At 38.4% G+C, this 24,393-nt stretch overlaps 3 protein-coding genes across 3 annotated transcripts; 2 read left to right on the top strand and 1 right to left on the bottom strand.

The window, feature by feature from the left end:
* Positions 1-11,322: 11,322 nt before the first annotated feature.
* Positions 11,323-12,081, top strand: LOC143544575 (uncharacterized). Its single transcript, XM_077036652.1, has one exon. The coding sequence runs from the start codon at positions 11,323-11,325 to the stop codon at positions 12,079-12,081; it is 759 nt and encodes a 252-aa protein (XP_076892767.1).
* Positions 12,082-15,904, top strand: LOC143544603 (uncharacterized). The gene is made up of 3 exons (XM_077036669.1): positions 12,082-12,421; positions 14,423-14,475; positions 15,447-15,904. The coding sequence occupies exons 1-3, from the start codon at positions 12,328-12,330 to the stop codon at positions 15,588-15,590; spliced, it is 291 nt and encodes a 96-aa protein (XP_076892784.1). The 5' UTR covers positions 12,082-12,327; the 3' UTR covers positions 15,591-15,904.
* Positions 15,905-16,298: 394 nt separating this feature from the next.
* On the bottom strand, positions 16,299-23,918 carry LOC143544604 (F-box protein SKIP2-like). The gene is made up of 2 exons (XM_077036670.1): positions 22,938-23,918; positions 16,299-17,075 (listed from the first exon to the last, which is right to left on the bottom strand). The coding sequence occupies exons 1-2, from the start codon at positions 23,916-23,918 to the stop codon at positions 16,302-16,304; spliced, it is 1,755 nt and encodes a 584-aa protein (XP_076892785.1). The 3' UTR covers positions 16,299-16,301.
* Between the last annotated feature and the right edge of the window lie 475 nt (positions 23,919-24,393).

Raw genomic sequence — 24,393 nt, forward strand, 5'->3', positions numbered from 1 at the left:
TTTGAATCATGTGTCACTATAATTATAAAAAGTAGTATTAAACATGAAAAATACAATTTAAATATGTTTCCTGATTAGCATGTCCACTTACCAACTCAATTGGTAATTTTCTCCGGATTTCTCTCACAATCACCACAAAATCACCTTTTCAATACCCACATGTTAGGTTAGAGAAACAAGCATATTAAAAAGAGATGTCACAATTTTAAACCTAGCAATAGAGTAGTTAAAATTTAATTGCTGGTGTAAAATTGAGTAAGAGTAACGCTTGTTGTTATTTAAAAAAAAACATATTCACTTAAAAAGGAAACTAATAGTGGCAGGCAATGTTTTAAAAACCGGTTCAAACCGGCCGGTTAAACCGGATTTCGCACAACAGACCGGTATTTTGAGCCCGGTATTTTTAGCCGGTTTGCTAGAACATCATACCAGTGGTTTTTTCTAAAATACCGGTTTTTACCGGCAAACCGGTTTTATGTCTAAATTTTTTTTGATATTTACGGCCCATGTTTTATCAAAATTACTTTTAACCCAACAATTAATGTTTGAACGTGAAAACTTTAGGACTGGTTTTTTAAAATTGAGTGCTTTTGTTTTATTTTTTTTAATAAAAAAAGATTAACTTTTGGATTATCTTTTGTTATGAAATCATTTACTTTTGGGTTATTTTTTGAGTTAAAGTTGTATTTATAGGAAATTATAAGGTAAAATGTTCAGCCGGTTGAACCTCCCGGTATAACCCGGTTCAACCGGTTGTACCATTTTTTAGCCTAATCCAGTACGAGTAAAAAACCGATTTTTAAAACATTGGTGGCAGGGATAGGGCTAATGAACATTGGTTACGTTCATTGGTCCCTGCTTGGTAGAAGCAGCCTAACGGAATGTGATAGTTACATTTGAAATCACATTGGTTGAGGGTAATCTTCTCTTTCTCTTTGGGTCCACCACGGATTGTTGTATTAGGTGCTATTGGGTCCGGGTTTTCTTTTATGGAGTTAAGTTGACCTCGATGTGGTTGTGTGGTGAACAGTGCCGGCTCTTGGGTGGTGCAACCCAGACAACCGGCCGAGGCACTTACTTTTCGGGGGCACAAAACTTTATACACACACACACACACACACATATATATATAGGGGATAGATCATGCGAGAAGTGATATTAGAGCGAGAAGCGCGAGAAGTGAATCTCAACCATTCAATACACAAATCAATGGCTTAAAACACAAGATGGCATTATTGTAAATACTTTGAATATTTGACCATATATTTTAGGCTTAAAGGGTAAAGTCGTCAGAATGGTGCAGAGATAAAATAGGTAACTTATGCAAACCCTTGTTTCACTCCCAAATCTCTTGACATAACTCTGCATGAAATCCGACTTTCCATATGAGATTGACAGACATGTGCATATTGATGTAGATACGTACCTACATGTTGATATACGTACCTACACATGTGCATATTGATTTAGATACCTACATCATGTATGAAAAGAATAAATTGATGTAGTAAGCGTATGAAGAGAATATATTGATGTAGGTACGTGTGTAGGTACCTACATCAGGTATGAAGAGAACATATTGATGTAGGTAGCTACACATGTACCTAATGTAGGTACACACGTACCTACATCATGTATGAAGAGAATAGTAAGTGTTTTAATTTTCATGTACATGTGAACGATATATCCTTTGTCTTGTAGTATATATTGATGTAGGTACCTACACACATTATCAAGATCAGTTACCACTCCAATAATAATAATTAGCCATTTTTAGAAAAAAATGATTTTAGATCAAATAAATTCCAATAGTTCAAATTTCATATGAAATAGAAAATAATAGGGATTTTTACATATACCCCCCTGCTAAGAGCTCTTATTACATATTTACCCAACCCTTAATAATAATTACATATTTCCCCTTATCTTGTAAAATTACCCATTTACCCTCTTTATAACTCAAATATTATCAAATCTGCCACCATCTAAATCTGAAAAGATAGATCAATTTCTTTCATTTCAACCATGGCTGGAAAACAAATCACATAAAACCTTATTCAAACCATTGCAATTTCCTAATAAATCTTATTCCATCCATCCTAAAATAAAATTCCTACAACCGATTCTTACACAATTTTCAGTTCTATCCTGTAAGCGCCGCAGCAGCCGTAAGCCATTATCCATCATCGTCGCCCCTATGTAAAGCAGACGTCGCTTGCCACCAGGAACCAGAAAGAGGCCGTCGCAACCCTTTTTTCGTGCAGGCCAACACCACCTGAAACTAACCATCGTCGTTTCCGCTTCCGTCTCTGTCTTCTATTTTCAAGGTAGACGTTTGGGTGTGCCGGCGGTGAAGAGATGAGAGAAAGAGGTGTGTCCGCACTCTGCAACTTAGGTTTAGTTTGTGATTGTGTATTTGTATATAGTTTCAGGTGGCGTATACGCATATGATTATGCGTGTGTGTATTTGATTTAAAGAAAAAGAAAAGAAAAGAAGAAAAGGTAGAATCTTTGATTATGTTATGGTTCTTATGCTTTGTAATCTGATGATTGAGTTATTAACTGTATATGATTTTAGGAATTTGATGAGAAGAAAATATTAAAAGAAAAAAGAAACCATTAATATGTTATAATTTCATTATGGGTAAAATAGTAATTCAATAGAAGTGATTTAATGAAATTGGTAAATATGTAATATATATGGTTTAAAGATCCTTAGTTTGCCCATCCTCAAAATGAACGTCGGAGCACAGATTATGAAGGAATGTACATCAGAGATGACTTAACAAGTTATGAAGTCGATGTTACAAGAATAACTGAAGCAATGCTCAACGATATAGAAATGGAAGAAGAGAGGGAAAAAGAAAAAGGAAAAGAAAAGGAAACAACTGAGAATACCAAAAAGGACAGCAAAATCAAGAAATTAATTGTCCGCTGGAAGAAATAGATAAATAAGAACTGTAGTAATTATAACAAGTGTAGCTATAAATAATGTTATGCACTTTTGTAAACTACAATAAAATAAATAAAGGATATATTTTAATTTCCCGAATATTAAACTTGTCTTTAAAATTTTATTGTAGTATGTCAAAAAAAGGAAGTGCAAACTCTCAAAACAATCCTTCCAATAAAGTTGGAAGCGGAGAAAATGTTGACAATGAAAACAAGGAACTCCCCCCCCCCCCCCCAATATAAAGATGAAATTCAGAAAATAATACAAGAATCTATCAAAGATAATTCTATCAATCAAAGTCAACTAAAATCTGATAAGGAAAGTAAAAGTAAATCTGTTCATTTAAGAAAGGGGGAAGTTTATGATAGCTCTGCATCTAATAATAACTCAAGGGACAAACCTCGAAAGAAGTTGAAGCATCAAATGGGATGCAACTTTAAGAATTTCCAAGCTTACAAACCTAAGGAATTTTATGGAGACAAGGATGCTATAGCCGCTCTAAGATGGTTTGAGGAACAAGAAGCAATCATTTACATTAGTAAATGTACAAATGAAAAAGCTATTTAGTATTCTTCTCAAATGTCAAGGGAGAAGCTCTTGAATGGTGGAATACCCTAATCTGGAATAAAGGAAGAGAAACAATGTACAATCTAAGCTGGGAAGAATTCAAAGATCTTGTTATAAAGAAATATTGTCCACTTGATGAGATGGATCGGATTCAAACTCTGCTATGGAATCACAAGGTTGTTGGAACAAATCTCAGGGAATACAATACGAAATTCCTTGAATATTACCGACTAGTCCCACATCTAGTTACTCCGGAATATAATAAGATAACACGCTATATATATGGATTACCAAGAGAAATAAGAGACTTGGTAAGAGCTAATATGCCGCAAACAATTGAGTCGGCCATGGAGGTAGCCGGATACTTGATTAATAGCATGATAAGAAATCAATAGGAAGAAAAGAAAGAAGAAAAAGAAATCAAGAAACCGAAAGATTACGAGAAGATAGAAAAAGAAGGAAATACTTCAAAATCCACTTGTAAAACTTGTGGAAGAAAGCATTCTGAAAAATGTCGACGAGAAGGCACAGATAAGTGTGCATACTGCAATAAAGAATGACACATAATGCAAGAATGCAGGAAGAAACAAGGAGTATGTTTCATATGTGGAGAAACGGGTCACTTCAAAACAAATTGCCCGAAAAGAAAAGTTAACCAAGACTGACACTAATGTCAGAAGAAATCATAAATATCTGACAACAAATAACATAGTTAACTTCTGTACATTAGTTGTAAGTCGTTCTGAAAACGATAAGTTTTGTAAACTGAGAAAGGGTATTTAATTCCCTCTGTTCTAAATAAGATATTAGCATACAAATCTTGTCAATATACAAGAATGCTCAATCGAAATTGAAACTGACGTTCAAAACCGATAACATGCTGATTTGATTTATTATCTGACAGATTCATCCAGTTAGATGAACTATCTTTATTAGGCCAAGACGTATTAAACATCATATGTAAATACAAAATATAAAACGACTATAAAACTCTATTAAGGTTAAATGAAACCTAAAGAGTCTGCTGAACCGAATCAGACTTAAAGTCTGCTGATCAGACCAAAAGTCTACTGAATTAAATTAAACATAAAAGTTTGCTGATCAGACTAAGAGTCTGCTGAAATAAAATTAAGCTTAAAAATCTGCTGATCAGACCACGAGTCTGCTGCCACGAATCTGCTAAACTGAAACAGACTTAAAGTCTGATGATTAACCAAGAAAAACCATCTAGATATTTATGCAAGCCTATTAGGTTAATAGCATACTGAGGGAACAAGATTCTGAGTATCACTGATATTACGAGATATCAAAATATGCAAAGATAGCATATCATTGAAAAGAAATCTTTGGGAAATGTTGTTGAAAGAATGATCAATAAAGATTGATCAAAAAGTCAAAGAAACTCGAGAATGTTTAAGAGACATGATTGTATATCAGATATGATTGCTCAAAAGTACAAAGGTACTGTTATGACGTAAGAAAAATAAATAATAAAGATCAAGAGATGGAATTGATTCGACAGCTCTAATCCAAGAAGCAATAAAGCTAATATTGGTAACTGTTTAGAATACAAAAGGTAAGGTAAATAATTAAACATAACTGGCCACTGTGTTTAGCAATTTACAATTACTTATGATATTCTGAGCTATTGACTGATTACATCAATTGAGATGTAAAGTTAGCAACAGGTCTAAAAATTTTCATCGTTCTAAACATTAGATCGATAGAATCTAATCAAGATGTAAAAAGGCGAGAATCAGATTAGATAGAATCTAATCATAAATTTGTAAGTAAGAGCATCCAACCTTAAGACAAGCGAATCTCAAGGACGAGATTCATTCCAAGGTGGGGAGAATGTAACATCTAGGAAAAACCCATATTTATTTTGGGTGAAAATTTCCAACTTTGAAAGTTGAAGGATTAAAAATAATATCAAAGATAAGTAAGGGGAAGAATGAGATAAAGAAAAACAAAGCATTCTTATGTTAAGGTAATAAGAAAAAATAAGATAAGAAAAACAAAGCATTCTTATCTTAAGAAAATAAGAAAATCCACCCCACATGGAAAGATGGAAGAAAAGGTAAGCATTTCACATGGGTATAAATAAGGAAAAGATACTTTCATCCCACATAGAAACAAACAAAGAAATGGAAACTTTTATAAGGAAGCAAGTTTCCATAAAAATGTTTTAATGTGGCTAACCACTCTCCATAGTCCTAGCGGAGGGTGCGAAGCACCCGACGCGCACGCGCACGGACACAGACTCGGGCGATGGGCGTAATGTGGCGTTTTGATGGCACACTTTGCGCATCGCCGCATAAGGGCCGCTTTAGTATTTTTGGAAAATAGAAGTATGATCAAGAAGTGACAAGTTATCAAAGACGAGGGACTAAAAATAAAAATCTGAAATTTGGAACCCATCGTGCTACTCAATGAGCCAGCCTCAAGACCATCGTGCTACGCGACGGCCTGTGATGACGCAGCAACACGTGTCGCGACCAGGGGACACGTGGCAGACGCTAGGGCTGAGTTAGCAGCCACGCGTCGTTTCTCTGACATCGCGCTACGCGATGGCTTAAGACAATGGAGCATCGCACTACGCGATGGATCCCAAACTCGGCTATAAATAGGAGTGTTCATGGCATTCACCACTCACACCTCCAACAACACATTTCACACACACTAGCCTCGGTTATCGTGCCAGTCTCGTGGAACGTGCCAAGCTCCAAAGCTCTGACAGTCTAAGCTTTAGTACGCGATATAGAGTAGAGGTGCTGCTCAATCAGTCATAGGCATTTAACTCCAAACAACCGTACGAGGTAGGGGTTCTGATTAAGTTATTATTTTAATATTATAATAATAGCTTAGACCATAGTCGGGAATATAGCCCGAACCTTGATTACTGATAAGCATAATATAACTTTTCATAAGCAATGGTTAGAGTTAAATTATTGTTTCTTCACGATTAAGAAACGTAACCATTTACATGCAAAGGTTATAGTTAAATAGTATTTCTTACTAATTAAGAAAGATACTATTCATTCACAGGTTATAGACAAAGTAATGTTTCTTCTTAAAGAAGAAACCTGGTATAAATGTTTCTTCCTGAAGAAGAAACCTGAGATATAATTAATAAATAAACAAGGGGGCTAAATGTTCACATGTTTTGTACAAATAAGTTATCAAGGTTACAACTATACAAAACAGACTACGGGGTCTGAAGCTAGATCGTTGATCTAGATATTTATAAAAATGTTATTCTCGTACTATAGGTCCGAGATAACAATCAATCAATCCGAAAGCTGAAAAACAAAAACAGGAATCAGTAACAGAAACTGATTTACAGACAGGGGTCAGTAACCGGAACTGATCAATATACAGGAATCAGTGTCAGAAACTGATTACAATCATAACAGGTGAATACGCCCTAAACTTTTACAACTCTTTTAGAGTCTGAACTGTTTACATAGGATTTACGAATCCTTAAAACTTTGTGCTACAATAATAAGAAACGGGCATACTCAAATTAAGAGTATACATGTGTCTTGATCCATACATACATGGTGACTCGGATTTCCCCGAGGCCATGCATATCATCAAACATGTCTCTGGTAGTCTACGGGATTGATCGGATAAATGATATTGTGTATATGATTAATTGTACATATACTTAGGGTAATTGTAACCCAATTGAGTTGAGTGCCTAATGAGTATTGTCACAAAGGTATTGTTATTGTTTACACACTGATATTATTGAGTCAGCGTCATTCACCGGCTGTGTGCTGACGTATTTTTCCCCCACGTTTCAAGGAACTATAAAGATTAGAACTGACAGATAGGAACTGATAGAAGATTGAAGACATAGTCATTAGAGGTGATCTGATGGCTCAGATATTTTATTTAGAATATTATAAAGAATGATATTTTCAAAAAAATATGTATTTAAATTATCAAACGGGTATTCAACTCTTGAGAATTTCAATATAATATTTTATCTGAAAAGACTTCCGCTGATATTTTACAATATTCAAACAGGTATTCTAACCCGACATTTTATAAATGAATATTATATTTTAAAAGACTTCCGCTAATAACCCGCAACTCTGATATATTTTCAAAACAGATACCAACTAACGGGCGTCGCACCCAGGCCCTAAGTCGGGGTGTGACAATTTGTTAGTAACTTATCATTAATTATTAAACCATTAATGAGAATAAGTTATAAAACAAAATACTTTATATTTCACTAATATACCCTTGCATATAAATAATTAGAAAATAAAAAGAAATTATGTGATTAGTTAGAATCTCTTCTCGCACTTCTCGTCATAAGAAACATTTCTGAAATGAACCTAATCCTATATGTGTGTGTGTGTGTGTGTGTGTGTGTGTGTGTGTGTATAGGGTAAGGTTAAAATGAAAACCTATTTGAGTTATGAAAACCCGCGAAAACCCTATGTAACATCGTTTTTTTTTTGTTACATGTAATATATGTTGTAATATTTAATACAAAATATCGAAACATAAAAAAAATGTTTTGCTATTTTTTAACATTTTTTTACTAATTTTTATATATGTTTTCAGGAGAGAGAAAAAATTATATTTATATTTACATTTTTTATTCGCTTTAATTGTGGACCACAAGATTTAAACATTAATTAAAAACATGTGGTTGAAAATGAGTTTCTAGAGTTTTCACAACTCAAGTGGGTTTTCATTTTATACTTAGTCTATATATATATATATATATATATATAGATAGAGAGAGAGAGAGAGAGAGAGAGATGAATCTAAAGGGGGGTCAGGAGGGTCCGTTGACCCTCCGACGACTCTCCGACGATCGAAAATGTCACTAGTGAGATCTAACGCTTGATGTTTTTTCTTATGCTTTTGACCCTTCAAATTACTATCAGCTGTGTGGTTGAAGTTGAAAAAGGAAAGAAAGTAACATGATCTTAAAAAAGTTTCCAATAACTAGGAGGGCGGCGGTATTTGATTGTGAGTTTATCAGGAAGAGAAAGATAAATATAAAATTGGAAAAGTGTATTTAAGGTATATAGTATATACCCTGCTTAAAATAAAAGGATTTTAAATTTTAAAAACGTATTCTAATTGTACTTATTATTTTATTGTTTTCTTTCAAAACTCAATATGATACTAATATTTACATTTTTTTTATATTATTATTACTTCGCAGTTGATATTTATTACATTATTTTGACTTAATCTTCTTTTAAACATATAAAAGTAAACAATTTCAAACTTTTTGTTAGGATCGGTTTTTTACACATTTAAGAATTTAAACTAGATCGGTTTAGTTAGAGCTTATAGTTTGGATCGTTGCGTACATATTGAACAAAAGCAGTATAAAACTAACGAATGATAAACTTTAAATCGTCGGGAATATTATATAATGATGAATGTTAAGCGAAAATGTGCATAAACGATAAATCGGGTTTATCTAACGAATTCAATAAAAATCGGCGAATGTAAAATGCATTAACAAAACTTGAGATATATATGAATATTATATAGACATCTTTATAAACAAAAACCGAAAATTCGAAATGGGTTGGGTTTTCGGGTTTGAAAAATAACGAATGTTACAATGTCCCAAGAAAGACTTAATAGATTGACGATGATAGCCATCGAGAGCGAAATCTTAGATAGTATAAACTGCGAAGAGATGATCAAAAAATTTGCTGTCAAGAATGCTAGGAGAGCCTCACGAATCATCGGTTAGACGTTAGCTATTATTGTATTTGAGTTTATTACTATAATTTTGCTATTTTTATTGTTATAACGTTAATGTCATTTAAAAAAATATCTTATATATTTCGTTACTCGTTAGGGCCTACGGGCCTTTTTTTATGCTTGTCCTAGGTATTTAAATTCTCGGAGACGGCCCTGGTGATGAATCATGTTCACTTCTCTTCGCTCCCAAAATTTACAAAAAGTCACTATCTTTTATCTCTCTGTCATATAATTTACACTCATAACCCGTTCACAACTTTACCCTGTAATTTGTTCCCCTCACATAGTTTTTGGAGATGAGTTAGGAATGCTCTAAAATAAACGATAAAACGAGTAAATGAGCAAAGTTAGAAACAAGTCAAATGATTTGAACACGCGTCAAATATTGAACTCATATTTATGAAAACACCTGATTAAGAAGCCCAATTAACTAATCGGGTTTAAGCCTTTTTAATATTTCAAAATGCCCATTAACATTGAAATAGAAGCCCAATTAGAGTCTCAAAGCCGATTCATGTTACTATATCAAAGGAGAGAAAAATATATAAAATATTATCGAAGATTGTTTGTTTATTGTGGAGGTTTAGAATACTAAGTCGTTTATGAATCTTAATGAAACCCTAATATGAAACCGAGAGATTGGTGGTTTCTTGTTTCATATATTTGTGTGTTTGTTTTCATTTCCAATTTTAAGTTCAGTTGTCTAAGGTTAGCTTAACTGAACTCAATCAACATCTTTGATTTTAGCAATCAAATAAAACATGTAATGCTAATCACACGGTACCATAAAAGCAACGCCTTACGTACTTACATGTGGGCAAATTAAGAATTATATAACATTAACATTAACAGTGTGTTAGTTAGTAGCAGATCCAAGATTTTATGTTACTGGGTCATAATTAATTATTTATCAAATTCGCCAGTTATAACGTGTCAAAATGGGTCGCTATAACAGGTTAAAACCAAGTGGGTTATAACAGGGGTAACAAGTCGGTTCTTACGGGGCAGTCCTGTTTCTAACAATTAAAATGTCATATTAAGAATTTTATAGTGTCGTATTTTAAACCTATACACATGCCATACATTATAAGGTTGAGGGGGTAGGGGCACAGGCTACCCTTGGTTGGCTGTGAATCCGCCCTGATGTTAGGATCAAATACAAGTAGATTAGCATGCTAAGCATATAAATTTAGGTAAACAAAAGAGTAATTATTATTACTATACTCCATATTTACAGTGTAATTACTCTTGTTCTGTTAATGGCTAAATTCATTTGTACCTATCAAACCTGGATATTAATATAAGGGATTTTCTATAGACACCGACGGTGTTTGTTAAATACCACCCAATACGTCACGGATAGAGCTAGGTTTTAGATTCGAGTGGCTCAAGAACACATTATTATACATATAATTTTCTTCCTTTTTGTCCTAGCGTCTTGCTAGGCTTACTTCTTTATATTTACAACATATATTTCATATACTCCATGATACAACAATGCATACCATGCAATATACAATCATTCTATCCTGGTCCTCGTGGATTAGAGGTGCACAACAAAACTGGGTCCGGACCCGACCCGACGGTTCCTACCCGGAACTGGACCCGATCCTAACTTACCCGCGGGTATGGACCGGGTCTTGGGTTTTCCTCTGAAAGTGGAACCGGAACCGGAACCGACCCGGACCCGATGGAACCGGTTCCACCAATACCCGGTCAAAACCTAGCTGTACCCTACCCGAAACCCGAAAAAAAACCCGATGGAACCGGTCAAAACCCGATCAAATACCCGACTATACCCAGAACCGGTTCCTACCCGGACCCGATTTTGACTTTTGTTGACTATAATCGGTTCCGGTTTCTAAGAATACCCGGTTTGTGCACCTCTATCGTGGATGATAAAGGGTTGAGTTCGGGATAAGTTGGGCCTTATTTAATTTTCCTAAAAGCCCATTTATATCGGAAGCCCAAATACAGACTCAAAACAAACTATACACTCTGCAGTCTGCACTTCACCTTAAAGGTTCAATTAGGGTTTCCAAACCACCATGGCCACTGCAATCTATCTCCATTTCCGTCCACACAGACACCGCCAACTCATCCTCCACAACGCCACGTCATCTCTCCGATCCTACTCATCCTCCAATTCCGATAACAACAATAATAATAAACCACAATCCTATTTCAATGACGTTAAATCCAGCCTCAAAAACACTAGCTCTGATCCGACTAAAAAGGTAGCTTCACTTGAAGACATCCGTAACAACCTCTCTAAATTCCGTCGTGAACCGTCCGTACAACCGCCCGCCAAAGCGATTTCATTCCAGGAGCTTTATCAATGGAACCTCACGCCCAAATCCGAACCCGGATCCGATTTCAAAACCGGGCCGGATTCGCTCCGTACGATCCGCGAGAGCTTAAAGAGTATTACTTCCAATCTATCACAATCACAATCTAATCTTAATGTTAATCGTAGCTCACGGCTTAGTAATATTGGATTGAATTTGAATTTGAAGCTGAGACCTAAGGGTTTGAACGAAACGGATTTGGATGCGGAGAGTAATAAGTCGGACGAGTCGAAAACCAAGTTTGTTAGGACTTTTAACGAGGGAGAATTGGGGGAGAGGTTGAGGAAGCTAAGGCCTGGTAGTAAGAAGGTTAAGTTCTCGTTATCCGAGCTGAACGAGCGTATGCAGAAGGTTTGGGAAATGGAGGAAAAGGAGTTTTCGAATAACACGTTCGGGTTGATAAGGGATAGCCTCAAGAAGTTGAACGATAACGTGGAGAAGAAGAAAGCAGCTATTTGAATTTTCGATAATGGTTTGCGTTGCGTAATGTTGTTTGTTATTTACTTTGCTGTGTATATTCGCAGCTCCGAAAACCAAAGTGATGATGTTTGAGGATGCTTCTAGATATTTGTCATTGCCACCGAAAGAGGCCTTGGTTGAAAAGGCAAGTTGCAATGGCTGTTTTGCTTTGATGATTTGGTTAGTGAAAATGAATTGAATGTTTTGAGTTTATATTGTTGTGGACAGTATTTCCATCCGGATCATATGTCGTCTGCTGAGAAACAGAAGCTTGAACTTAAAAGTGTAAGGGACAAGTTTAAGATTTCTGAATCTGACTGCGGGTCGGCTCGTGTTCAAGGTACGAAATAGATAAATATCTTCCTTTTCTGCGTTTCTTTCAGTCTTATGTTTGTGTGTTGGTAATATCGTTATCTTTATTCTTTAAGTGTACAATTGTGTTAGGGTTTAAAGCATAGTTACCGAATACGCTCCTTGAGGTGCGAATTGCGTATTGGAACGCAGTGTGCCGAAACGCAATACGATAGCGTACCGAACGCTAATGAAATCGCGTACCAATTCTGATGGTACGTCGATCCAATTCGGAAATTTAATCAATCAATATGATAATGAAATCGTGTTTCCGATCGTTTTTTTAGCGTTCCGATCGATTAAGGTTGCCTAATTTTTAGCGTTCCGTCAAAAATTGGGCACGCTTTTGATCAACTACGTTTTTGGCGGGAAATGGGTACAGCCTCTTCGATTTCACCAGTGTACCTATTTCCAAGGTGATTTCAGAGTTCAGACTTTAGAGTCTTCCGACCAATATATCATCTATATCTATCTATCTATCCAAAACACCACATTTATCATCAATTCACCAATTCCCCAAAATTAAATCCTCAATTTACCTTTCTCCTCTTCAATTTCAGTTTTTTGTATTCAATTTCTGAAATGGTTTTGGATTATCTGTTATGGTTCTTATGGAAGTATGCATAATATTGTAATCTGTTATGGAATATGGATAATCTATTTTGGATAATATGTTATGGAATTTTAGCTTTGGATATGACATTTGATTATCTGCTATAGAATTAATGTTTTGGTAATATGTAATTATGTATTTTGGTAATTTTTGTTTTAAATTGGGTACACCGAACCAGATTCTATGGTACACCATACCACTTCGTACCGGCTCGTACCGAAATGAACCTACCCCCTTCGTACCGAATACGTCTACCTTGAGCGAATTGCTTACCCGTATTTCGTTCCCGTACCGCGATTTAGGTAACTATGGTTTAAAGCATCAAATGCAACTTTTATTATTTAACATAGATTGCATCTAGGGGTATTCACGGTTTGGTTTAAAACCGGGACACCGCCCAAACCAGTCATCGGTTTGGTTTCACGGTCGGTTTTATATTATAGTTTGGGTCGGTCGGTTTTGAAATTTTCAAATCGTAGCAAACGATTTGGTTTGTGGTTTATACCGAAAACCGGCCGTACAAAACCGGACCGGACTGTTAATTATAGGATTTAATTATTTTAATTATTACATGTATGCGTGTGCTAGGCTTATTTCAAAGTGAGCTAAGTTACATAGCTTCCATTCTCCATGCTATTATAGGTTTAATATAAATGGGTTATTGACAATTAGCTGCTCATCCTGTTATTCATTCTCATTTTGTTTAACAGGCCAACTTCCATTAGTAATTTGTAGAGTTATAGAGTGGCTCATACATGTCCTCCCCAAGTTTACAAACAAAAAGATGATTTTTATGTAGTGAAGATCATACATAAGCTATGATGTAAATTTAACAGCCGGAATGGGTCAGAAAAATAAGACAAGCAATATTTATTTAGATGTTGACAACCTGAATAAAGGTTAAAAGGTCCAAACCGTGAAACCAAACCGTTAGTAATGGTTCGATTTGGTACGGTTTCAATTTTCAACGGTTCGGGTTCGGTTTTCAATGATACTAACGGTTTGGTTCACGGATTGATCTAAAAGCCATCAAAACCGAACTGTGAACACCCCTAATTGTATCTGTGTAGGCTGTAGACTGTTGAGAAAACTTCAAAAGTTCACTTTTTCCATTAACAAAACAGTTAAAAATTGCCATTTGATGTATTTGATGCTTTGAAACTTTTCGGGTGATGATGTGGCACCGGTTGATGCATCCAACTTGTACCAGATGCATCTAAAATTCTTGTTTTTTTGATGATACGGCACCAGTTAAAAACATTTTATTTCTACTAGAATAGTTATACTTTTAAGGGGTGTTTTCAAAGGCAATTTTGTTATGTTACTGAGAATATCTATATAGAATTTCAGTTGGTTTATTATTTTTTCTTTTTTCAGTGGCACAACTCACCACAAAGATCAAGCACCTCGCCACGGTTCTACACAAAAAGGTAATAGACATAACGTATTCTGCGACTCCTGTTAAATTTTTTAATTATAGACTCGTTTTACAAATGCGTCTCTGAGTTTACTTCTAAATAGGGGTTGTAAACGAACCGAACCGAACTAAGTCTTGTTCATGTTCGTTCGTTTAGCATTAAACTTGTTTACGAACGGTTGACGAATGCTAACCAAACGTAAAATCTTGTTCGTGTACGTTTGCTAAGGAATTGAACTTGTTCATGAACGCAAACGACATGCACTAGTTAAAACAAATAGCGTTCGTAATCCAAAACATCAGACGTAATTACCTTAATTAAATGTAAAGTTAATCACTTGAGATAATAATAATCATGAGCATAATTATTGTCTATTGGCAGTTTTTTATGATAATGCCAACGAAACACAAGTTGTTGTTAGTTAAATTAAGACGTTGTAAAACAAACCATCAGCGAAATGAACTGAATGTAAACAATAAAATTATAAATGTAAATGTTAGTTGATTATTACAAATATAATATTATAAAAATAAAAAGCAAACTATCAACTAACGAATACAAACAAAGGAACGTAATCGAACATAAATGAACACATTACCAAACGTTCACGAACACAAATGAACAAACGCAACCTCTGTTCATGTTCGTTCATTAACTAAACAAACAAAATTTTCTTGTTCGTGTTTGCTCATTTATTAAACGAGCGAACGAACGTAAACAAACTTCCCGCCGAACAGTTCACGAACAATTCGTTGAACGTTGGGTTCGTTTACAACCCTACTTCTAAAAGATTGAATCCCTTAAAGAAGTTCAACAAAAAAGATCATATTATATTTTGAACAAATATTTTTTTTTTTTTTAATAGTATATAAGTCACTAAAATAGTTTAACGTCTTTATCTTTACATTATTAAATCTATAAAAGGGCTTTTTTGTGAGTTTCTTTAAAAAGAATTAATCTGAGATGGATGGAAAATGGTGCAGGATAAGCACTCTAGAAAGGGTCTACAAGCAATGGTACAGAAAAGGAAGAAACTATTGAAGTACCTTAGAAGAACCGATTGGGATTCTTATTGCTTTTGTCTCTCGGAACTTGGTCTTCGGGACAGCCCTGATTACAAAGCTTAAACTTCACATTTTGTTCTATTAGTGTTTTATTTAAACCGGGTCGAATAAGAAAGGGTTGGAAAGTGATATCATGCCAGTGAGGAATGTTTTGACCAGCACTGAATTCAGTCCAAAAGCTTATGTTTGATGTGTTTTGTCCCATATATTGGCACCTCTTCAACATTCTAGCTGTGAATCTAGTACAACCAAAGGAGTCCAGGACAGTCTTCTAGGATTCACTACTTAATTGGTTGTTTCAAGAGTTCTTATGTTTTATTTGGAAGGAGCCTAGTTTATTTGGTTCTGTTATGGAGCAAAACTCAATATGTAGATGACTTTTTGTTTAAACTTACTATAACTGATCAAATTTTTGTTACAAATGACTGATCCTATTATATTTCAGTTGTGATTGTTTATAAATGATTAAATGGTAAAATTAAGTGGCTTAAATAGAACAAATTGTTATTTTGAAGTAAAAACCATAACTTGTATCACCAGATCTTATAAGTTTATGAAAAACTCGCTAACAATAAAACTAGATTTCACAACTGAACGTTGAACTTTTATTAATTTATGATTTCATAACAAAACACTTTTACATGCACTCGAAAGGTAGTCTTTTCATAACAAAACAGCTTAAGTTGGTCTTTACAAGATAGCATAATAGCATATACAATTTTTTTTTAAAACGTAATACCATATAGCAATAAGCATCATACACACCAAAGGAGACTAATTATCACAAATTTGGCATCCATGCCTCAACATAAGCTGTCTTTGCCTTTCTGTAGTAACAGCATAAGAAGGCGGGACCAGTTTCCTCAACGACGGCCTCGTGTGAACCATCCAATCAACCACAAATACATGCAAATTAAGACACCCCATCAGATTAACCTCCCTCAACTTCTTACAGTTCTTAACCATGAACTTAACCGCACTCGTGGTCACATGCTGACACCCTTCGAGATCTATCTTCACCAGCTCGTTACACCTAACCGCAATTCCAACTAACCCTTCATCATTTACACCTGATCTAGCCATATGAAGCTTCTTTAACCTTAGAGGTTCCACCTTTAACCCTATATTCTTGACCCCACCACAATCTTGAATACTCAAATGCTCAATCTTATTACAACTTTTCAAGATCTCACCTATGGACCATGTAATGTTTGAACACGAGCTCACATCGAGCTGCTTTAAGTTAGGGCAAACCAAACCGATCTTTAAGAGACATTCATCGGTTAGATTTGAATTCCATCCCAGTTTCAAGGACTTTATGCTTGACGCTTTCGTGTGCACATCATTCAAATCTTTTTCCTCGCCTAGACCTGTATGTTCCATTTCAACTTGTTCAAGAAACGTACAGTTGTCAATGAGAGCAAACAACGATGCACTTGTTAGCCTATGACAGTAATTAAGCTTGATTGAAACAAGATCACGAAGATACTGAGATAAAGCTACAATGTCACTATCACATATCATCATATTTTTAGTAAGATCTAAAAACTGAAGTGAATGATACGTGTAGAAACATGAGATGAATCTGACCTGATCCATGACGATGTTCCCGGGTCTTCGGGATGAACGAGCTGCGCCTTGATCTTCTTCTCCGGCTAGCTTGAGATCTGCAATGGCTTTTTGGGGGTGTGGAGGTGACTGCTAAGAAATCTCGAGGATCTCTTGCTTACAGACACAAAAATGATATGATGGCAGCTCTTCCTGAGCATGACATCTTAATAAGAAGGTGGAGACCTCCTTATATAGAGAGCCTCATGGCCACCATCATGGTACCCTAATGGGCCTAGCCCAGTTAGGGTTACCTCCACAAAACCCCCTCAGCCCAATAATATTGTATTAGTCCATATAATAAAATAAGCCAAACATAATAAATTAAGGTCGTAAGCCGGGTTTAGTACCATACCCCTACAAGCCCCCCAAGTCCAGTGTTGCTCCTAGGCGTGCAAGCGTTTAGGTGGAGCGCTGGACTTCATAAGGTGTGTTAGGATATGAGGCGGTTTTTCCCCTTTCTTTGGCCTTGTTTTTATTGTCTTTGAGTTTTGAGAGGTCTTTTCCATGATGGTGACATGTTGTGATCCTTATGATAATGATGGTGCACTGGCATGAATAAGATATAGCGCGCATCATAACAATAGTGGCGAGGGGCCTGATAAAAGATAGAGTGCACATCTCGATAATAATGTAATGCGACTTGCGCGCGAGGCAGCTTACGAGCTATAAAAATAATGAAGCTTGCGCGCGAGGCAGCTTACGAGCTATAAAAATAATGAAGCTTGCGCGTGAGGCGACTTACGAGCTATAAAATAATGAAATCGTTATACACTGATGTGAAGCAAAGACTAGAAGCTAATGATTTCTCTACACTGCCTGAGGCACATGCATGTACAGCATGGATGAAATCATTGACATGAAGCGAATGATTTCTCTATAAAGTAATGATGGTGTACTGGCATGAATAAGATATAGCACGCATCATAACAATAGTGGCGCGGGGCCTGATAAAAGATAGAGTGCGCATCTCGATAATAATGTAATGCGACTTGCGCGCGAGGCAGCTTACGAGCTATAAAAATAATGAAGCTTGCGGCTTTTTAGCTATAATATGATGATAATGACTGGCCCACAGGGGCCTCTTCTACGCGGGATGACTATCCCGGCTTGTTTTCAAAATAATAATGGAGGCACAAACGGCCAGATAATAATAATAATGTCATAGGTGCTTGTGCGGCTCGTAGCCGAACCTGCAAAAACATATAAAATTGGCGCGTGGCCGTTTGGGTTTATGAGGATTCCCAACCTTTAAGTATAGCGTGTAGCCGTATGGGTTTATGAGGATTCCCAACCTATGATTAGGATGTCTTCCATCCTTAGGCAAATTATGAGGTGTGCCCAACCTAGTGTTTGGTGCATAGCTGTGTGTTCTGCATTAATATAAGCACAATTTTTTGTGCCATTTCATGCAAATCTTATATACTCATACTTTTTCGTTTTGTTTTATTTTGATTGTTAAACCAAAATCAATATAGGCGAAAAGTTTTAGGTTTTGTAAAAAACTTGTGAAGTAATTCACTTACTTGAGGAATTTGTAACCAAGCATGTGCTATTGTTAGCGTTCTGGGATTTGGCCGCGAGGATTGTTTTTGCTTTGCCATGAGAATTCCACGCTTCCGACATGAGTGTTCCGTGCCTCTGACTCGAGAATTCTTTCAGATCGAGGAAGGTTTTCTTGTTATACGTGTCGGAGCAGAATAAGACCTCCGCCCCAGTTTGCCGATTTTAAAAAGTTGCGTTGCGAAGATGTATGCGTTCTTTAGTGATCGGTCTTGGTCTAACGAAGTGTTAATCTGCGGTGCGCGGATACATGGGGGCGGAGTGGTGATCCAAGGTCGCGTATGCATGGCGGCAGAGTGGTGATCCGCGGGCGCGCATGCATGGCGGTTGAAAGTTGAGCGCGCATGCATGGCGGCGAGTTGAGCGCGCATGCATGGCGGCGAATTGAGCGCGCATGCATGGCATTAGTCTTGACCCTCAGCACTGCGCAATCATGGCGTCGGGGTTTTCCTCCGATGCGGCACATGCATGGCCGGGAGAGTTCGTCCACAGCGCACTTGCATTGCGTCGGAGTGATCCGTGGGTGCATGCATGGCGGCGGAGGACTCGCGGGCGCGCGTGCATGGCAGTGGAGTCTTTGCATAGAACCAAGGTATGGAGTCATCCTCCCACTTGAACAGTGATGCGGATGTAAGAAACCAAACTTTTGGAGGCGCCCATCCATTATAACGCGGTGTTGTTCCGCGACGACGCCCACGCATGTGGCGCAGTGTTCTTTTGTGACGTGATTGCGTAGTGGTGATCCGCAAGTATGATGGCGGTGTGCTGTGTAAATGAGTAAAGGACTTAGAATATATTTTCTTGCCTGGCTCCACCTGTGGAGGTGGTGTGGTATTTATAGTATTAGGGTTTCCAATGATTGGGCTCAGACCCAATTAGGGCCTTTTTGGCCTCCTCCTATCGCTTCGCGCCACGTACTTGGGACACCTGGTGCTTTTTCATTGATTATTCTCTGACCAAGGTATTTCACCTGACCCATGTGCCATCACGTGGTGGCACATGGGCTTTGCTGAGTTGTCCACCCTTCATTGGCAGCTGTCAACATCAACATATTCTTTATTCCTTAAAAGATACCTTCTGGAAGGTTGTCTGATGAGCACAATCATGGTTGTCCTTATCCTGATTTGGATAGGGACGTGGTTGGTTGTGTGCATATGTGATATGCGCTTATCCTGGGGATGCGCGAGGTCCTCTTTATTCTCACGCGCAGATGTGATATGCGTGAGCATATGTGATGCGTGAGCATATATGATATGCGTGAGCATATGTGATGCGTGAGCATATATGATATGCGCCACGCACAGATGTGTTATGCGCGAGCATATGTGATATGCACCACGCGCATAGGTTTTGGCTTTGTCTTGACATCCTGATTTCAAGCATGTGATGCGTGAGCATATGTGATATGCGTGAGCATATGTGATATGCGCCACGCGCAGATGTGATATGCGTGAGCATATGTGATGCGTGAGCATATGTGATGCGTGAGCATGTGATATGCGCCACGCGCAGATGTGATACGCGTGAGCATGTGATGCCTGAGCATATGTGACGCGTGAACATGTGATGTGCCACGCACAGATGCGATGCGTGAGCATGTGATATGCACCACGCGCATAGGTTTTGGCTTTGTGTCTTCATGACATCCTGATTTCAAGCCTCTTATCTATATCTTGTAGGTTGACCCGCCCCGTTCGATGTTAAGGCGGGTGCATACCCCTTCAAGCCCCCCCAGTCTAATGTGTGTCTTGTCTCGCGCGAGCGAGGTAAGATAGATATTAGACTTAATAGTTTGCTTTTTTAATAGGGCTTGTTTTTTTCTTTTTCTCTTCTTGTACGCGCGTTGCGCGAAATTCCATCCCTTTGGTTAAAATGAAATCGTCAATGCATGTGGTTGGTTGGTGTTGACATGCATCAGAGACATTCAGACCTTTCGTGTGCTCGACGCCAGCGCGCATACGTGATGGCGCGCTGCTGCTTCATAGCGGTGAAACTCATGCATGGTGGCATGCATCATGGCGGCCAGATGGTTACCCGCGATGGCGTGTACGCGTGGTGGCGCAATGACATTACGCGGTGGCGAGGTTCACTTGTCGTGGCACGTGTGAATGTTGACGGAATGTTAATCCGCGACTGTGCGCATGTATGGTGGCGGAGTATTGACCCGTGACGGGGCATCGTGATCCGCGGCGACGCGCTGCTGCTTCATGGCGATGTACTGAACCGCGGTGGCGCATGCGTGGTGGCGAAGTATTGAATCGCGGTGGCGCATGCGTGATGGCGGTGTATCGAACCGCGGTGGGCATGCGTGGTGGCGGTGTATCGAACCGCGGTGGCGCATGCGTGATGGCGCGCGCGCGTGGTATATGGTATGCTTACACATTGAAATTTGAACAAGGTTGTAAGGAAATTATTTTTACTTACTCCTTAACAGTTGCATATTTCAAGTTATTTTGCGATATTTTGAATATGCTGACACGTGCCTTGGCATTTCATTATTCCTCTTTTGCGCGACGTTATCGCGCATTTATTATAGGGAATTATGAATGAGTTTTTTAGCCTTTACGTGTCAGTATGTGTTACTCTGCCTATATCCATTATAATCCCATGCGCGGCCCCGACCTGAAACCTTAACAACTATGCTTTGGCATGTGCTTTGCCTTAGTTGTGCTTAGGTATTTTATGGTCCAGCTGCGCAATACGTAGGATGGATGCTATGAGTAATTTGAGCTAAGGCTCATATTATCGGGCTAAGGCCCTGACGTTTTAGAGTTAAAACTCGTCAACGCGTCTGAGCTTGAAGCTCGCGCAATTATGTTTTACTTCGTTTTATTTTTAGTTTGATGTCAATACAATGTTGTCATATTGCTCAAATTAATAAAGGGAAGTGTGAAACATGTATGCAAAATTAAAATCAGGCTCGCACATGCATGGTGGCGGAGTCGTGACTCGCGGGCGTGCATGCATGGTGGCGAAGCTTGATCCTTGGCAGTGCGCATGCACGGCGGCGGAGTGGTGACTCGCGGGCGCGCGTGCATGGCGGAGAGTTGCGTGCGCATGCATGGCGGCGAGTTGCGCACAAGCATGGTAGAGGGTTGCGCGCACATGCATGGCGTTGGAGTCTTCTACGTAAAGCCAAAAGCATGGAGTCGTCTTTCGAACTCACATGGTGGTTTCCGCGGGCGCGCATGCATGGCTGCGGAGTGAGGATCCGCGGGCGCGCGTGCATGGCGGCGGAATGGTGACCCGCTGGCGAACATGCACGGTGGCAGTCTTTTGCGCAAAACCCACATGGTGGTTTCCGCGGGCGCTCACGCATGTTGGCGGAATGGTGACCCGCTGGAGAGCATGCATGGTGGCGGTCTTCTGCGCAAAACCCACATGGTGGCAGTCTTTTGCGCAAAACCCACATGGTGGTTTCCGCGGTGGCGGAGTTTCTCCGAGACTGTTAACTTTAGTTGCTCTAGTGGTGATGGAGGAGCACCGATGTACACAGCCTGTTATTCTTCTGTGCATTCTTTTTTGCTCCCAATTTTTGCTTTGTGGCCATAGATCTAGAACTTATTCCAGCATTGAACACTGAAAAATCAGATTTGGATCCGACACCCATTGCGTGTGAACGCAGATCTGCGTCACTCCAGAACACAGATCTGGAAGCATCTTTTAGATCTATGGATCTTTTTGAGCTTTAATAGAACAAGTCTTGAAGCATCTTTCTGTAAACTTCCAGATCTGGATTTTTCTTGGGAGAAAATGGATGAACAGATCTGAACAATGGATGAACAGATCCGAGAACCGAGACGAAAATCGAAGAGTAGCTCGTTGCCGTCCCACGGATGGCGCCAATGTAGAAACATGAGATGAATCTGACCTGATCCATGACGATGTTCCCGGGTCTTCGGGATGAACGAGCTGCGCCTTGATCTTCTTCTCCGGCTAGCTTGAGATCTGCAATGGCTTTTTGGGGGTGTGGAGGTGACTGCTAAGAAATCTCGAGGATCTCTTGTTTACAGACACAAAAATGATATGATGGCAGCTCTTCCTGAGCATGACATCTTAATAAGAAGGTGGAGACCTCCTTATATAGAGAGCCTCATGGCCACCATCATGGTACCCTAATGGGCCTAGCCCAGTTAGGGTTACCTCCACAAAACCCCCTCAGCCCAATAATATTGTATTAGTTCATATAATAAAATAAGCTAAACATAATAAATTAAGGTCGTAAGCTGGGTTTAGTACCATACCCCTACAATACGCGTGCAGGAACCTTGTAAGTCCATTAATGGAGTAACTTCTGCTATCAGAAAGCGACACACTCTTCAACGGGACACGTGCTTCCACAATCGAGTTTAAAAACTCATCCGATACTTCAGATTCATTAAAATGAAGACTTGCTAACCGTCTGCCAGACGTAACAGTGCTGACGAAAAGTGAATCGGTTCCATGAATAGTCGTAATGAGACACATAGATACCGATCTCAAATCACGGCTATTATTTATCATAAACCTTACACCTTTCATCGTGATCATAATGCATTTCAAAAACGCTATCTCTTGCAGACGCAAACAATTCGAAGACAGATCAAACAACGACTTATCCGTAAGAAGCGGATTCATCAAGATATTAATCTTAACCAAATTCCTCAAACCAAACGACAACGCTTCAATTCCAGCATCAGTTATCATAATCTCACTAATACTATAATTTCTCAAAGCGTCAATCTCAAACTTATTACGCGAATAACTAACATCTAACTCCTCCAGATCCGGATAAAGCCTAGCTATATTAACCAAATCAACATCACAAAGTTTATCGACATTCGCACACTTCAACACCTTAATCCTCCTACCACTCAACGCTAACTCCTTCAATCCTTTAACCGGAACCGAATTACGATTCGAAATATCAACAGCTTCTAGTTTCAAAGCAACAGAGGACCTAGCGATCTCACAGAGAGCAGTTTCTACACTAGCGTTACGTAATTGACTAAGATCTAGGGTTTTGAGGTTTTTAAAACGGTAAAGGAATGGAGAAATCGTACCGTGGATGAAATACGTCTGATCGATGACGGTGAAACGGAGACGAAGGCGATCGGTTAACGACAGCATCCGTTTGTTAACGGCGGAAACTGATTCGAATTCCGGTTCATGATCGTTGCCTAATTGGTTCAGAATTAGCTCCCAGATTTCCTCTGGTAATTCGTCGTAGTTGCGGTGCATCGTCTTAATGATTGGAATTGGAATTGGAATTGGAATTGGAATTGGAATTGAGAGGTTTACACGTGCAGTGGGAGTGTGAGTGGGAGTTTAATTTCTGTTACGTGATGTGGAGCGGTCATGATGTCATGGTTCCGTTAGCCTCGGAGTGGTTGGCTTAAAGGAATAGTGTATGGGAGGTTTGAATTTTAAATGTTTCGAGTTCACTTATAAAAGTTGCATGTTTGTGTCAATAGTAACAAATCTAGATCTATTTGATAGTATCAAAAGTGGTCATTATGATCAAATATATTAATATCATGTACAATATTCTATATTCCAAACGGTGATTACCTGTTAGACCTCTTGTTATGGGTGTTTTGTTTGGACGCGGTGGGCGTTGCACATTGCTAAATGGCATAGTGGGTTGGGGTGTGGAAGGCTGTTTCTCTCTCTCTCTCTCTCTCATACACACACACACATATATATAATGGGACGC

Source organism: Bidens hawaiensis, unplaced genomic scaffold (assembly GCF_021521415.1).
Source record: "Bidens hawaiensis isolate Kalapana, Puna unplaced genomic scaffold, B.hawaiensis_p1.1 tig00013629_1, whole genome shotgun sequence".
NCBI classification, from domain to species: domain Eukaryota; kingdom Viridiplantae; phylum Streptophyta; class Magnoliopsida; order Asterales; family Asteraceae; genus Bidens; species Bidens hawaiensis.

Bases quoted from the DNA above. Each gene is read 5' to 3' on its own strand.
- LOC143544575 (XM_077036652.1), top strand. From the start codon at position 11,323: ATGGCCACTGCAATCTATCTCCATTTCCGTCCACACAGACACCGCCAA.
- LOC143544603 (XM_077036669.1), top strand. From the start codon at position 12,328: ATGTCGTCTGCTGAGAAACAGAAGCTTGAACTTAAAAGTGTAAGGGAC. The intron at 12,422-14,422 runs GTACGAAATAGA...TTCTTTTTTCAG, and splicing joins CGGGTCGGCTCGTGTTCAAG to TGGCACAACTCACCACAAAG. The intron at 14,476-15,446 runs GTAATAGACATA...AAAATGGTGCAG, and splicing joins CCACGGTTCTACACAAAAAG to GATAAGCACTCTAGAAAGGG.
- LOC143544604 (XM_077036670.1), bottom strand. From the start codon at position 23,918: ATGCACCGCAACTACGACGAATTACCAGAGGAAATCTGGGAGCTAATT. The intron at 17,076-22,937 runs GTACTAAACCCA...CATTCACTTCAG, and splicing joins ACGCGTATTGTAGGGGTATG to TTTTTAGATCTTACTAAAAA.